Below are 15,629 nucleotides of genomic sequence, written 5' to 3'. Positions count from 1 at the left end.
GGTAGAACTCAAATTCTGGCTAGGCAAAGAAAGTATTTGAAGTGCACCAGTTGTGTCATTAGAAGGAATGACTAAGAGCACCATCTAGTGGTTTTTCTGATCATGAAGAACTCATGCCTGGGAGTCCAGGGTCTTATTAGAATTCTTGAGTCTTAGACTTACATTGTTACATGTGGTTGGCAGCAATGGGGTATAAGCCTCTAGGACCAAATGCCCCTCTACATTCATCACCTCACTTTTATATAAAGTAGTATCTAATCATCGCTCCTGGAATTACATATGGGCAAAGTAGTCTTATCTGATACCTTATGTCTATTAAAACCAGGACCAATTCACAGGGGCAAAATAGCATCCAGAAAGAGACACTGGGCAGGCGTCTGGGTGGCTCAGTCTGTTGAGCAACTTTGGCTCAGGTCGTGATCTCACAGTTTGTGAGTACAAGCCCCACATCAGGCTTGCTGCTGTCAGAGCAGAGCCTGCTTTGGATCCTCTGTTCCCTGCTCTCTGCTCCTCCTTTGTTCATGTTCTCTCTCAAACAAAAACAAAAACAGAAACAAACAAACAAACAAACAAAAACAACAGCAACAACAACAACAAAACTAAAAAGAGGCACTGGGGCGTCTGCGTGACTCAGTCAGTTAAGCGTCCGACTCTTGATTTTTGCTCAAGTAATGATCTCAGGGGTTCATGAGTTAGAACCCTGCACTGGGCTCTACACTGACAGCTGCTTGCGATTCTCTCTTTCCCTCTCTCTATGCCCCTCCTCTGCACACCCTCACTCTGTCTCTCAAAATAAATAAATAAACTTAAAAAAAAGAGAGAGATACGAAAATACTGTTCTATGGATATATCCACACGATTTTCCCTGAATCCTTTTATTTGGAGGTATAGATCTCTTTTCAAGACTAGCATTAAGAGGCCTTGAGGTCAAAGCCGTGTGTGCGTGCACAAAGACACACGCAATCCATAAAGAGCCTTCATCTTTTTTTTTAAGTGGGCTAAGCCTTTATCCAAATTGAAAAAGACCAAGGCCTTTACATCTAGAGATTCATCTGTTCCTCAATAACTCACCATTGAAGCAGAGGCTAGTACTCTTCAATCTGGAGCTTTTCTAACACCTATGGATTTAAGATGTTAAACTCTTAGGAATGGATACCCTCATTTGGATATTTATATAGAATGTATTAAAGGACATTCTAGATCTATTTTGGGGTACTTCAACTCTTTCTGATTGCCTGATGCTCTGGAAATACTCTGTATTTTGTTAGTGATGTAAAAGATTTCAGAGATACCCTTATAAAAACTTAAGAGGACATTTTGATCTTTTCCTCTATGCATTTGCATTTGTAAGGAACCTATGTCGGGGCCCAATATATAACAGGTGTTTAGTAAGTACAAAACAAAAGCACACATAAGATTTAGAACATCTGCTTCATACCAAGCGTGGAAAATCCTCTTCCAACCAAGAAGCAATTTCTCTTGAAGTTATACAAAGTCTATTATAGGATCAAAGGTTCTATGCAGCTTTCAGAGGCAGCTACATTTGCAATTCCAAATGGACGCCTTCCTGACTTCTCCAGCCAGGTAGTTATAGTAGCATTGTGGGTTATAGTCAAGTTAATCAAAAGTATCCACTTCATTCATGCATAGACCCTACCTCATATTCTTAATCTATATAAATTTTTCTCTAAATTAGGTCTACTTCTTATACTTTCTCACAGTACCAAATACTTCCAAAAAATTTAACAATTTACAATCATATTTACCAGGTGCAATTATTTAATGATTGCCTCCCCTGGGGTTAAATCCCAAGACAGTAACAATCTTTTCTATTTTGTTTATCGTTGTGTTGCCTAAATACCAAACACACAGTAGATAAGGAATTAATTAGTGTATTTACTCCAAAGCCCCACATTGCTTTGCCTTAAATTTTTCTGCATCTCAATCTTAAACTAGGATATATCTTGGAAATTATCAATTTCAAATCTTACATTTTATAGGAAAAATTGAGGCCTCTTGATTGTCGGTTTTTCAAAGTCACTTGCCCAAAAAGAGCCAGGACCGGAACTATGGTCTCAACTTTCTGACATATATTCAGACCATCTTAAGGCTGATTTGAAAGAATTTTTTAAAAAATTCTATGTAAGGGGGCACCTGGCTGGTTCACTAGTGGAGCATGTGTCTCTTGATCTTGGGTTATAGGTTCAAGCCCCATGTTGGGTGTAGAGATTACTTAAAAAGTAAAACCTTAAAAAAAAAAGTTCTACATAAGTTCATATAATTCTGCATTCCTGAACCCAGACTTTAAAAAAAATTTTTTTCAATGTTTATTTATTTGTGAGAGAGAGAGACGGAGCACAAGCAGGGGAAGGGCAGAGAGAAAGGGAGACACAGAATCTGAAGCAGGCTCCAGGCTCTGAGCTGTCAGCACAGAGCTGGACACAGGGCTCGAACCCACGCACCGTGAGATCATGACCTGAGCCGAAGTCAGACACTTAAGCGACGGAGTCACCCAGGTACCCAACAGGCATTTTATCAAGTTTTGCCTAGTATGCGTTAAAAAAGAAAACAATCCAAAAGGGTAGTAAAAATAACCCCATAAGAATACATATTGTTTTCATAGAGATTTTCTTTTTTTTAATGTTTATTTTTGAAAAGGAGGGAGGGAGGGAGAGAGAGAGAGAGAAAGAAGGGGAGAGAGAGAGGGGGAACAGAGAATCCCAAGCAGGCTCCACATGGTCAGTGCAGAGCCCTATGTGGGGCCTGAACTCACCAACTGTGGGATCAATGACCTGAGCCGAAATCAAGTGTCAGACACAACCAACTGAGCTACCCAGATGCCCCATCCCATAAGAATATATTAAAGAAACTTTAACTCTTTAGCTCAGAACAGATAAGAGTTAAAGGGTTAAACATACTCATAAAATATGTTAAGAACTTTTATAAATGATTAGTTACATCTGTATCAACAACTTAAATGGTCTTGAGTTAAAGTATAGCATATCAGTTGGCCTTAACTTTTTGACAACAAAGGCAGAACTTTAAGAGACAAATGTAAATTATAGAGACTTTTTTTTTAATTTTTTTTTCAACGTTTTTTATTTATTTTTGGGACAGAGAGAGACAGAGCATGAACGGGGGAGGGGCAGAGAGAGGGAGACACAGAATCGGAAACAGGCTCCAGGCTCCGAGCCATCAGCCCAGAGCCTGACGCGGGGCTCGAACTCACGGACCGCGAGATCGTGACCTGGCCGAAGTCGGACGCTTAACCGACTGCGCCACCCAGGCGCCCCTATAGAGACTTCTTGATTTGTTAATTTGTTTATTTATCAACAAATAATGCTGTGAACATAGCATTCTGCAAGGTGCCTACAACTAAAAATTCTATGTTGAATCTAACTATCTATCCTGGATGTTAAATCTCTCTTCTTCTCTCTCTGCCCCTCCTCCTCTCCCTCTCTCTTTCTCTCCTCTTTCTCTCCCTTTTCACACTTGTCCTCAGTATCCAAATCATGACATGCATTCTCTAGGTCTCTTCCACTGTGTGATTCTAACCATCTTAATCATATCAAATTATACCATTACCCACTCAACAATTTTATGTATTTCCTCCTCCTAAAGGTCTGGAGTCTACCCTTTTCTCTTCATCCCCACTGCCCAAAGTCAAGCTCTTTTTATCCGTCATGCAAAAAATTTCTATAGTCTTTTACCAGGTTTTCCTACTTGCATTATCTCATTTCAGTTCAATTTCCACATGACATAGAGTTAACTTTCTATGATAGATTTTATCATATCATAGTCCTGATTAAAAAGCTTCCATAACTCTCCACTGCTTATTAAATAAAGTCCAAGCTTATTAAATAAAGTCTAACTTTTTTCAGCCATATCTTCTAACGCTTTCATCATGCATCTTGTAGTCTAGTCACACAAGACTGTTTGAAGTGTCCCTAAGTGTTCTCTCACCACAGTGTTTTTGTCTATGCCATTCCCTCTGCTCAGAATGCCCTTCCCTGCTTTTGATGAAATCTTACTCATCCTTTAAGACCCAGTTCAAATTTCACTTGTATCACGGTCAATCTTCTCAACCCCATGGAGTGAAGAATTGCTCCCTCTCTACTACAATGTATATTTATGCGAAGAATCATTATTAAAAAATAACTGTTGGGGCGCCTGGGTTGCTCAGTCGGTTAAGCATCCGACTTCAGCTCAGGTCATGATCTCACGGTCCGTGAGTTTGAGCCCCGCGTCGGGCTCTGTGCTGACAGCTCAGAGCCTGGAGCCTGTTTCAGATTCTGTGTCTCCCTCTCTCTCTGCCCCACCCCTGTTCATGCTCTGTCTCTCTCTGTCTCAAAAATAAATAAACATTAAAAAAAAAAACTGTTATGTCCTATTGTAGTTATTTACATGTCTGTCTCCTCCCAACCAACCAGACTGAGATCTTTGAAGCTTCATTCATCCTGGATTTCCCAGTACATAACGGGTAATAGGTTCTCATTAAACATTTAAATAAATGAATCTTCTTATAAATCAGTTGACTTTACATGGGAAAAAAGTCAGATACAGATTGAAATTTTAGTGCAAGCCAGTTTAATTCACAAATATGTGTGTCACAAGGAATACTAGAAAAAATTGTTTAAAGCAGTAAGTGAGCACAAAGATCACTGAGAAGTCTTTCACCACCAGAAAAATAAAACAAAACAAACAAAAACTAAAAGCACTTGGTTGAATGATGACAGAAACTAAATTATTTCCATCCTCCCACTTCCCCAGCTTCAGTGAGATGTCCAATGGTTTCTACCAGCAGACTAACACTCTGAGGCCTAGGAAATATAATGTTTTCACAAAGTAATGATGATGGAAAAATAAACACTCTGTTTTCTGATCAAACCCAATTAAAGGAAACTCTAATTCAGAATAAAGACCATTTTGATGCTTATATTTCATGCTCACCTCCTATTGCTTAAATTCTTTGAAGTAAGCCTCAAGTTTCCCAGGATCTCTGATGGTTCATGGTCTCTAATTCCTGATCCCTACTACCTGAATTCCTTGGACTCTGGATCTCTTGCTAGTATTAACACAGAGTAGTAAGATTTTATGTTAATCTCAAGAACCAGTCACTGTCTTTTAAGTAACAATTTCTGAGCATCTTGAAGAGAAAGTAATTACTATGAGTCTATATGGATTTATGAAGAATGGTAGTAGTATCATTTTCTTCTTTTAAAGGGTAGATTGATTGAGAAGAAAAATCCAAAGGTCGTTATTATCCCTATATGCAAGGTATCTGACAAATTTGCTCATTACTTTGAGCAAAACCATGAGTTAGGTTCAATTAGGGAATTAGTAACTGGCTGAAAAAAACCTCTTAAGAGACTCATAAAATTCTGAATAATGGAAACAAGTCAATATGAAGGGCAGGCCCATATAATGTGGTACTCAAAGTTTACTGTGCATCAAAATCACCTAAGAGTCCTATTTAAGGAGAAACTGCTGGGTCTGGTGCCCAGAGTTCCCAATTCAGTAGGTGGGACCCAAGAATTCACATTTCTAACAAGTTCTCAGGTCCTCACCTGGGGATCAGGTTCTGAGAACCACTAATGTCCTGTAGCTCATGACATAGTTATATGGTTTTGTTCAACATTTTGCTAGTAGCCTCGTTAAATACATAAAAAGCATGATTACAAATCTGTGGATGATATTAAATTTTGATATAAAAAGATCTCAATAGGTTAGTTGTGGGACAAATCTTAAAATTTAATAGGGATAACTTTAAAATCCCAAAACAAGTATAGAATAAGAAAACAGAGCTTAATAATCTCCCTCCCTCAAGAGGCAAAGCATAAGAGACTCTTAAAAACTAAGAACAAGCTGAGGGTTGATGGGGGGTGGGAGGGAGGGGAGGGTGGGTGATGGGTATTGAGGAGGGCACCTTTTGGGATGAGCACTGGGTGTTGTATGGAAACCAATTTGACAATAAATTTCATACATTGAAAAAAAAAATAATCTCCCTCCCCCCACCCCCTCAAGCACACACACACACGCATATAAAGAGAGGAAGAGAACGATACAGAGGTTTTAGAAGACTACAGCTTCAACAATAGAAGAGTATACTCTGGCAACCAAAATAGGTAATCGTAGTTTAGGTTTTATTAATAAAGTACAGATTATGGCACAATGTATTTGATAGTCCAACTGCAGATTAGACTGGTTCTCCCACAACTGGGTATCTCTGTAGTCAACTTTGGGTACCAGACATTAAACAGAAGGTAGTCAAACCAGTTTGTTCAAAGAAGATGTTTGGATCTAAAATGGTATTACATGAGAACAGTAAGAGGAATTGTTGATGTCTGGCCTTCAGAAGATTTAGAAGGATGGAAGAGCAGTTTTCATATAATGGTCTTGTGGCTGAGGATTTGTTTTTTCTCTATATGACCCTAGGCAGAACTGCCACATACAGACTGTATCGGACTGCTTACTACATACGGGTGTCCAGCTGAGGAGAGGAGAGGGGAGGAAGGGAAGGGCTCACATTTCACTTGATAAGCCATGTGCCTTGGTGGGGGTTGAGTCCAGCTGGGAAAGGGGTGAACTTTTTCTAGTTCATATAAAAGGGACAACTCTAGAGGACCTTTTCCTTATAGTAGGGATCCCACTTCTAATTTGCACAAAGGCAGTGGTGACAGTAGCCAAGGTAGAACTAGCTCCATTGAGAGAAGTTGAGAGAAAGGGATTTCACCTCACTTTAAGAAACTGATAGAGTGATGTATTATACGGAAACACATTTTCGGAAGAGTAGTTAATCCCCCAAACTGGATGTTCAAGGACTAGCTGGACAACTTCTTGGCAGGGTTATTTAGAGAGGATTTCAAGGTAGATGAGTATGTGTATCTTTATTACCAAGTGAGTGGTGAAACTCCATGATCGTTTGGCTTTTAGGATTCTACATTTGAACTACCTGTCTATCTTCTTCCTGATCCATACCCCAATTGATTCCTATGGTATCCAGATCCCTTCTCTTCACAAATCTATGATGCATTCTAGCCTTCCTCCTATCTAGCCAAATCCCTCTCCCCCTCTGCCTGCCCCAGTATGTAGAAAGCATACACACTGCATTCATACTGAAAACAAACCTTTTACCTTATTTTTTAAACGGTTTATTTATTTTGAGAGAGAGAGAGAGAGCATGAGCAGGGAGGGGCAGAGACAGAGAGGGAGAGACAGATTCCGAAGCAAGCTTGGCCCTGTCAGCACACAGCCTGATGCAGGCTCAGTTTAATGAACCATGAGATCATGACCTGAGTCAAAATCAAGAATGGAACACTGAACTGACTGAGCCACTCAGGTACCCCTAAACTGTGTATTTAAAAAACCTGCTTTCTGGAGTGCCTGGCTGGCTCAGTCAGTACAGCATGCGACTCTTGGTCTCCAGGTTGTGGGTTTGTGCCCTACGCTGGGTGTAGACATTACTTAAAAATAAAATCTTAAATTAAAAAAAAAGAAAAGAAAAACAAGAAAAAGAAAATACTGCTTTCTTCCAGGTTTAAAAAAACAAAACTACTACTTAAAATGAAATGAAAACTTAATTCTCTTAATATATTCATTAGAAAAAAAGCTGTTTCATTTTTAAGTGATTTGTGAATCAGTCACTAAAAGTCATGATAGGGGGTAGAGAAAGTCTTTTACGCCAGAAAGAGAGTGGAATAAACATGGAAAATGTAATGTTGGTTTATATTTGTTCCATGAGTACTAAATGTATGATACTGTATTAAATAATGATTAAGTAATACATGATAAGTATTAAGGAGCAGTGCCAACCATAGGCATAATCTTAAAGAAAGCTGAATTATCTTGGGTGGTTTGTCTTTGAATTCTGGTCTCTCCCTTTCCATATCTATAGAGTCTGAACCTTGGCCCCCATCAGGCTGGGGGTTACCCTTCTTGTATTTGAACTCAGATTTCCTGAGTTATACCTCATACTTAGGATTCTTCTTGGTCTCTTCCAAGAGAACAGTGCTTTAAGAAAATATCAACAGAGGCGCCTGGGTGGCTCAGCTCAGGTGAATGTCCGACTTCGGCTCAGATCATGATTTCGAGGTTTGTGTTCGAGCCCCGCGCCGGGCTCTGTGCTGACAGCTCAGAGCCTGGAGCCTGTTTCGGATTCTGTATCTCCCTCTCTCTCTCTGCCTCTCCCCTGCTTGCGCTCTGTCTCTCTCTCAAAAATAAATAAACATTAAAAAAAATAAAAAAGAAGAAGAAAATATCAACATAAGAAGTTAACTGAAGGTAGAAACTATCCTATAGAAAGCAGAGAGGCACAGATTTGGGGGTTTATATACCTTTCGGTAAGTAGAGCCAGGCTAGCCTTTTATGAAGAGGGAAGAGAACACAAGATCTAGATACCTAAAGATACCTAGCCAAACTGTAATTTCCATTTCTGAACAAAAAACCTCAGAAGACATAACCAAATGCCAATAAAGGGTTGAACCACCCAATTATTCTGAATCCATTCAAGATCTAATAACACAAAATGCCTAAAGCAATATTTATGTAAGATATTTACATATGTAATGTCATATAAGATAACTTTTACAGAACTTTAAAAAAAAATCAGTTTCAAACTACTTGTAGAATGGAATAACAATTACTTTGAGCTTAGAAACTTGGGGGGAAAAGTGTTTTTTAATAAATATTTTTAAAATACAATATAAAAATATACATATTTTTTATTGTTTTAAATGTTTATATACTTACTTTTGAGAGAGAGAGGAGGGAGGGAGGGAGCAGGGGAGGGGCAGAGAGAGGGAGACAGAGAATCCTAACCTGGCTGTGTGCTGTCAGCATGGAGCCCAAAGTAGGTCTAGAACTCACAAACTGTGAGATCATGACCTGAGCCGAAATAGTCAGATGCTTAACCAACTGAGCCACCCAGGCATCCCTAAATACCATTTTTAAAATGATAGTTTTATTTTGAGAAAGATATATAATAAACGTTTTCTAACTAGAGAAAATAGAAAGGCTTTTTAGGAAAAGAAAATGAATGCTTCTCTTCCCTAAGGAAAAACTAATTTCCTTTTCCTTTGTGAATAAGCATCTCTCTTTTTTTTTTTTTTTGAAGGGAATAGGTACGTTTCAAAAAAACTTTGGACTTATTTTTTTGTGCTGATCTTGATCAAACAGCTTACATGATTATTCTTTTTAATATTAATTATGTTTTTCTTAGCAGAATGCCTTATACAGTGGGCAAATATTCAATAATTGTTGAAAAAAAGTCACTCTTGCTTCAGCTGCAAACTGCTGATCAACATCAGCAAATTATTGCAAAATTTGCCTCAGACAAATATTTTATAATCCTTCTTGTGCCCCACTGATTTCCAATTTATCAACAGTGGTGCCTGGCTGAATTGTCAACCAGAGACTTTCATTATTTAATCAGTGTACCATTCATTTGAAAGCAATGTTTGAAAATTGCTCTGTATACTTACATTCTTTATTTAAGGTTATAATTTAAGGTGATAGAACACACATCCAGAAGCATATATAAACAAGGCTAATAACCAAACAGCACATCTCGGTTTGAAGCAGACTGGCTAATGTCAACATTAGATAATAGAATCTGCTCACCTCTTGCCTACAGAAAACAGTGAAAAACAATGGCAAAGGTAAAAGCTTAAAAAATTGGGGGGGGGGGAATGAGAACCAAATATTCAGAATATAAAAGAAGCTTCATTTGGAATGTGGGGTCCTAAGATTATCTTTCCAGCAATTACCTAAAAAGCTACCTACCAGGGTGCCCGGGTGGCTCAGTCCGTTAAGCATCTGACTTTGGCTAAGGTCGTGATCTCATGGTTCCTGGGCTGGAGCTTGCTTGGGATTCTCTCTCTCTTCCCCTCTCTCTGCCCCTCCCCAATTAGTGCTTTCTCTCTTTCTCAAAATAAATAAACTTAAAACAAAAACAAAAACAAAAACTGCCTACCGATAAAGTAAGAATGACAAACTTAGAATGATTTCATTCATTTATGACCAATGTTAGGAGTGTCCTGGCAAGAATGACCAGAAAAAGGACTGGGGAGGAAAATGAATCATTTTTCAATTATCCCAGTCTGTACTGCCACTTCAGTGCTTTCTAGATAGAGCTCTAGAGGCCCTAAACTGAAGATGAGGTATTTTTCTCTTTCTGGAAAGAAGTCACTTCTAAGGCTGCTGAAAATCTCACTGATCCAGGCCTTTTCCCTCTTTTCTGAACTATCCTTCTATATACCATTTTTTTCATATAATTTAAATATAGATTCCTAGAAATGCATGAGATTTAACCAGTAAGGTACTTACATTCACACTGTATGACATCTAAGTTAAACTGCTGAACGGCTCCCATGCTTATCTGTTTTAACTCACTGTCCAATAGCATCTGCATTAAGGATGTTGACAGATGCTGGCAGGCTGACATGCAAGCAGTCTGGGCAACTTTCCCCTGTTTAAAACAAATACCAAAAACAAAACATAAATAAGCAAATAAGTAAACACAGAAATACACCATAAAGTATCAGAAAAGTTATATACCTGACATTCTTTTTGTTGTCTTTTAGGGGGTACAACAGTGATTATTGGCCTTTCTATTTCTGTATTCTGAGTGGCTATGCTTTTAGCACAGGAATTAAAATTAATCTTGTTTACTTATCCTCCTCAGGACACAAATATCATTGAAGTTCTAACTGCACTCAGGAAAATTAAAAGACAGGTAAAAAACACATGAATTATTATTTTAGACCTCTTGAAATGTCCTACCAACATGATTTCAAAATCATCTACAGACCTAAATTTAGGTTTTTTTTTTCTAAATTTAGTTTTAAAATCATCTGATAATTTAGAAATATATGGTTAAGTAAACTACAAATATTTGTGGTTTTCTTTCACATTTGTATCATTATAAAATATTTTCTACCATAATAGCTCCTAAAAACTACAGAAATTTTCCCTGATAGCCTTAATTAAGGCTACATGTTTCATCTCTAGATTACAAAGCTGAATCACATTACATCACTTTTAGTATAAACTGCTTCTTTAGACAGATTTCAATTAAAAGCTTAAAATAAATTACAAATTACTATAAAGACTCTGTCCTGTATAGTTTTCCTGTCTAATACTGCTCCTAGTATTTCTGTCTTCAACCTACAACGATGTGATTTGGTGATGGACTAACTCCTGTGATAGGATTCAAAGATCCATGAATATGGTCAGAAATAATGACTTTTGGAAAATGTGCCATGTTTTGCCTCATCTGCATTAATAAATATTTACTCAGTGCTATTTGATAATTATTCTTTTCCTACTTTCACAAAGGCTAATCAAGTCATGAAAAAATCTCCTAAACATAAATGCTTCACTAAATTAGTACAGAAATGTTTTACACAGTTGATCTGTCAGGGAAGTAAGAAAGAACATAAATATATTTTTCAGATATTTATTAGAACATTTGTTCATTAAACTACACATTTAAAGTCAGGCTAGAAACAAGGCAATCTTTTTGAGTAAGTCTTTAGCATCTAGACACTATGCAGTGAAAAACTGTATCTAAAATGGAATCTCAATTTCTCAATCAAAAACGTAGAGATAAAAGCCAATGCAAACAATATATTTGACAGATACTGATGAACTGCCAAAAAGGAATGTAACAAACAATGCAAAACCCAGCATGCTTCAAGATCCCCCAAACCCAAGAGGAATTAGTCTGGGAGACATGCAGCTCCATTCCCCAAGCACCATAATATCAATATGAATGGGAGGGGGACAAAAACGTAGAAAGAGGAGAAATCAATGGCATGTAATTTAATTATAATGTAACAGGCTTGACAATACTTAACAGGAATGTAATTTTGACCCAATGGAACAACTACTGCATTTTAGTTTCATGTACTTCTCCATCCAATCAGCTCCATGTTCTACTTATGTTGCCTCTATAATATACTAACTGAAAAACAGATTAATAAATTGCCCCCCTAAATTACTATTATATTCATTTCATAAGTAAACACACTGTACAAGGTAAGTGGTATAATTTTAAAGTGATACTTAAAATTCAACATGGGTTCTGAAGGTACAAAAGACTATATAACAATAGTACTGGAGCCAAAAATGATGGTAAGAGTACAGAAATAGAGGCAGCTATTCCATAAACTTAGTGGAAATAGGTAACACACACACACACACACACACACACACACACACACACACGTGCACGCTAATTTAACTTTTTGTTTAAACAACATACGTAATAATAAAACCCTAATACTAAATTTCTTCTGATTAAACATATTAAATACAGGCTTATTGTTCTCAAAGATACAAGATTAAAGTATTTGTAAAATATTTTATAAATCTTCAAATGAAGTAAGTTCTTTTTATAGCCCCAAATTAAAGTTAATATAAAAGGTTTGGATTCTGTAAGTATGTTAAAAGTTCTATAAGATTATACATTTTAAAAAAATGTTTAATTCCTAACCATAAAATGTGCACAAATATTCATAAATTTCCATCTATTACTTATATTTAGAGAGAAAATGTTTAATGTTCCAAATATTTACACACCCAAAAAATACCTATGGCAATTCATTTCTGATGTAGCCCTTGTACATTTGGCATAAACAAAACACCCCTTTCTGAACATTACTATTGTTTTTATTATTGACATTCTTATAATATTATCATTTTCTAAACAAAAATAATCTAAGTACTTTTGCAATGAATGATCTTTAAAAACTAGCCTGTTTCATTAGAGATGCTCTGTTTTTTAACAGACAAAACCAAAATAATAAATTTCAAGCACCTAGAAATTTCTGCTGCCCTCATCTGAAAAATTAATTGCAACTATTATTAACATTTTCTTTCTCTTTAACACAAAGTTCACCAAGTAAGTAAAAACACCTGCCAAACTTTTAAAGGTAACTACTTTTTTACCCTCCTCTAACATTTTGCTGAAAAACAACTTGCAAAGAGAGAAAACCCTTAGACAAACTTCTTATATTTCAAAGGAACTTGTAAAAGAGAATCTGCTGACATATTAGATCCTTTTTGCATTACCCAAAAGCTTTTCTTCTAAGAACAATTGTGGTAAGGAGACATTTGGCTCCTAGGAAATTCCCAAAGGGTCAACCATATGCATCCTTCCATGGCACCTTCACAGCGCTGCTTTCTAGATCCATGTCTCAAAAGCAGCTTTCATCATTTACTTGTGTGTCAGTCAATATGATTTATGGACTGCATTCAACAAAGTCAAAGCATATAGAATGAGAAATATGACTACAATCTGCTAATTTGTTTTGTATTGAGCCACTTAAGAGTCAAAGACCTGATGTCAGACTGAGACCAGCAACACAATTAACCAGTCGGTGACAGATTCATCCATCCTCCCTGCCAGGCTGTGCCAATCAAAGACAGCATGAGGCGACATTTGGTGAAATCAGTAAGAAAACTCATTCTCTAGGCAACCTATGTGAGACCCTGATTGACACTTTTTGAATTTAGTTTGTGGAACACAGCCACTCTTTACCCAATAGTCCCTCACTGCAAGCTGTGAAATAAGGCTTTTAATGCCAATCACAGGAACAATAAACCACAAACCACCAACCCTCAGTTTAAAAGGAATCAAGAAAACACATCTGTTTGTATGTCAAGCCAAATTTCTAAAATAATTTACTATTATAGATTAGGCTAAAGATACTCCATTTCCTTTGAAACACCGCAAAATGACATGGTAACAAAAATACAACACATTTTATTAGATTATGGCTCAAAACTGTTTTGGTTTCAAAGTAATGTTTTGATAGATCTACTCTGATATAATAATAGGAGAAATGTAGAATACTTAAAAACTAATTTGACACATTTAAATTTTCATTTGAAGTTTTCATTTGTGTCTCACCATTCTCTTATTTCAAAGATCTAATAAAAAAAGAAAGGTTTGATTTCAACAGTAATTATTTGAAAGCATTTTTCAATGCTGCTTTCATTCTCTCTCAACTACATGTAACATAAAAATGTGCTCTTGAAATCACAACCATTCTTTCTGTATTGGTCTCCCTTCCTTAAAGATCCCAGGAGAATCCATTTTACTCTATTTATATTCCCACAAAAGGTCAACTTTGCACAATAAACTACTTTTTATTTAAGTAAAAAGAAATATATAGACTCAAAAATATTGTGCATTGCATTTATTGTTCTTTAAATTGATAACAGGTTTTGTTTTAAAAGGTTACATAACTCTTGTCAGAAAAAAATGGAAAACTGAAGTAAAATCATGGTCAATTTGAATATTAACTCTAACACTGGCAACAGAACTTATTAACTAATTCTGATTCTGTACGGCTTTTTACAATTATTTAAGTTATTAATTTTTTAAGTTGTTTAAATTAAAGCAGTAAAATATTGCCATATTATTCTAAATCACTGCCTCTCCATTTGCTGCATAAATTTCAGTTGAGACTGTGAAATAGTCTTTTCAAAGGAAAGGCAAAAGAGAAAGGGAAGTATTGATGAATTGGTCAGTCTCCCAAAGAGCCACAATGCATAGCCTTTTTAAAAACTAACAGACTAAAAGAGTGAAGTCTTTCATCAAATGTGAAGTAAACACTAAAATTAGAAATAAATTCCTAATTGAAATATGAGAAAATATGTCTAGTTGAAAAGTAGATATTTTAACTTAAGAAATTTATTATTCTTCCATTTTATATACGAACCACTAATCTAAAGTTTTACTATATAAAACTACATCTTGCTCATATGTAAAGAATGTATTAAATAAATCATGAAAAAACATACCTAAAACATTAGAATACATGAAAATTTCCCCAAGATGACTTCACAAATGCACAAAGATCCTTCTAGCTCCTAAAATAGGCTTCTGTCTGAACACTGTAATACTGACATATAGAACACTGAAATGTCTCAGATTCCCAATAATACAGAATGGGTGAGTTAGAAAGGGTTAAATATCAAGATGAATTCCTTCAGTGAGTTTTAATAACTTTATAACACTATCTTGAAGACAGATTTTTGAGATTATGCCAAAAACATTCATAGGTCTATCAAAATATACTCAACTCTAAACACCTCCAACATTCTCCAAAATACCTCTTTGACACCTCTATAGTCTTCTCATACCCTTTCTATCTCCCCCTAAAGTAGCTCTAGCCCCAAAAGAGTTGGTTCTCACATCAGCTAACCATAATCCCATAGTGAAGTAGGAATTCCCATTCTCCCTTTTCTGGCTTTTCTCCTCCTAACAATTCCCAATCATAAGGATATGAGACTGTAACACAAATGCTTGCTCTTAGGAACACACACACACACATACATACACACACAGAAATTAAATAGAACACAATCATTTTAAAGTTGGGGGAAAAAACTCCCCAAACTGGGAAAACTTTAAGATAGCTGTAATACATGGCTATTTCTCTTTCATTCAAAACTTCCAATAGGGCTCATCAAACTTTGGTGGCCTTTTATTATTTTATTTTATGTTTTTAACATTTTTTCATTTTTGAGAGACAGAGACAGAGCATGAGTGGGGAGGGGTAGAGAGAGAGAGTGACACACACACACACACACACACACACACACACACACACACACACACA

At 36.4% G+C, this 15,629-nt stretch overlaps 1 protein-coding gene across 8 annotated transcripts in view; it reads right to left on the bottom strand.

The window, feature by feature from the left end:
* Positions 1-15,629, bottom strand: part of EXOC6 (exocyst complex component 6) — a 302,754-nt gene that overhangs the window by 46,777 nt on the left and 240,348 nt on the right. For 7 of the 8 annotated variants that reach the window (XM_049646393.1, XM_049646388.1, XM_049646391.1 and 4 more), the window contains one exon: positions 10,324-10,465. In XM_049646393.1, coding sequence (XP_049502350.1) covers positions 10,324-10,465 — 142 coding nt within the window. Of the gene's footprint in view, positions 1-10,323; positions 10,466-15,629 lie in introns of those variants that run through there. The other variant, XR_007460940.1, reaches the window with a different exon arrangement.

Source organism: Panthera uncia, chromosome D2 (assembly GCF_023721935.1).
Source record: "Panthera uncia isolate 11264 chromosome D2, Puncia_PCG_1.0, whole genome shotgun sequence".
Lineage (NCBI taxonomy): Eukaryota > Metazoa > Chordata > Mammalia > Carnivora > Felidae > Panthera > Panthera uncia.
This window is presented reverse-complemented; position numbering and strand designations above follow the sequence as displayed.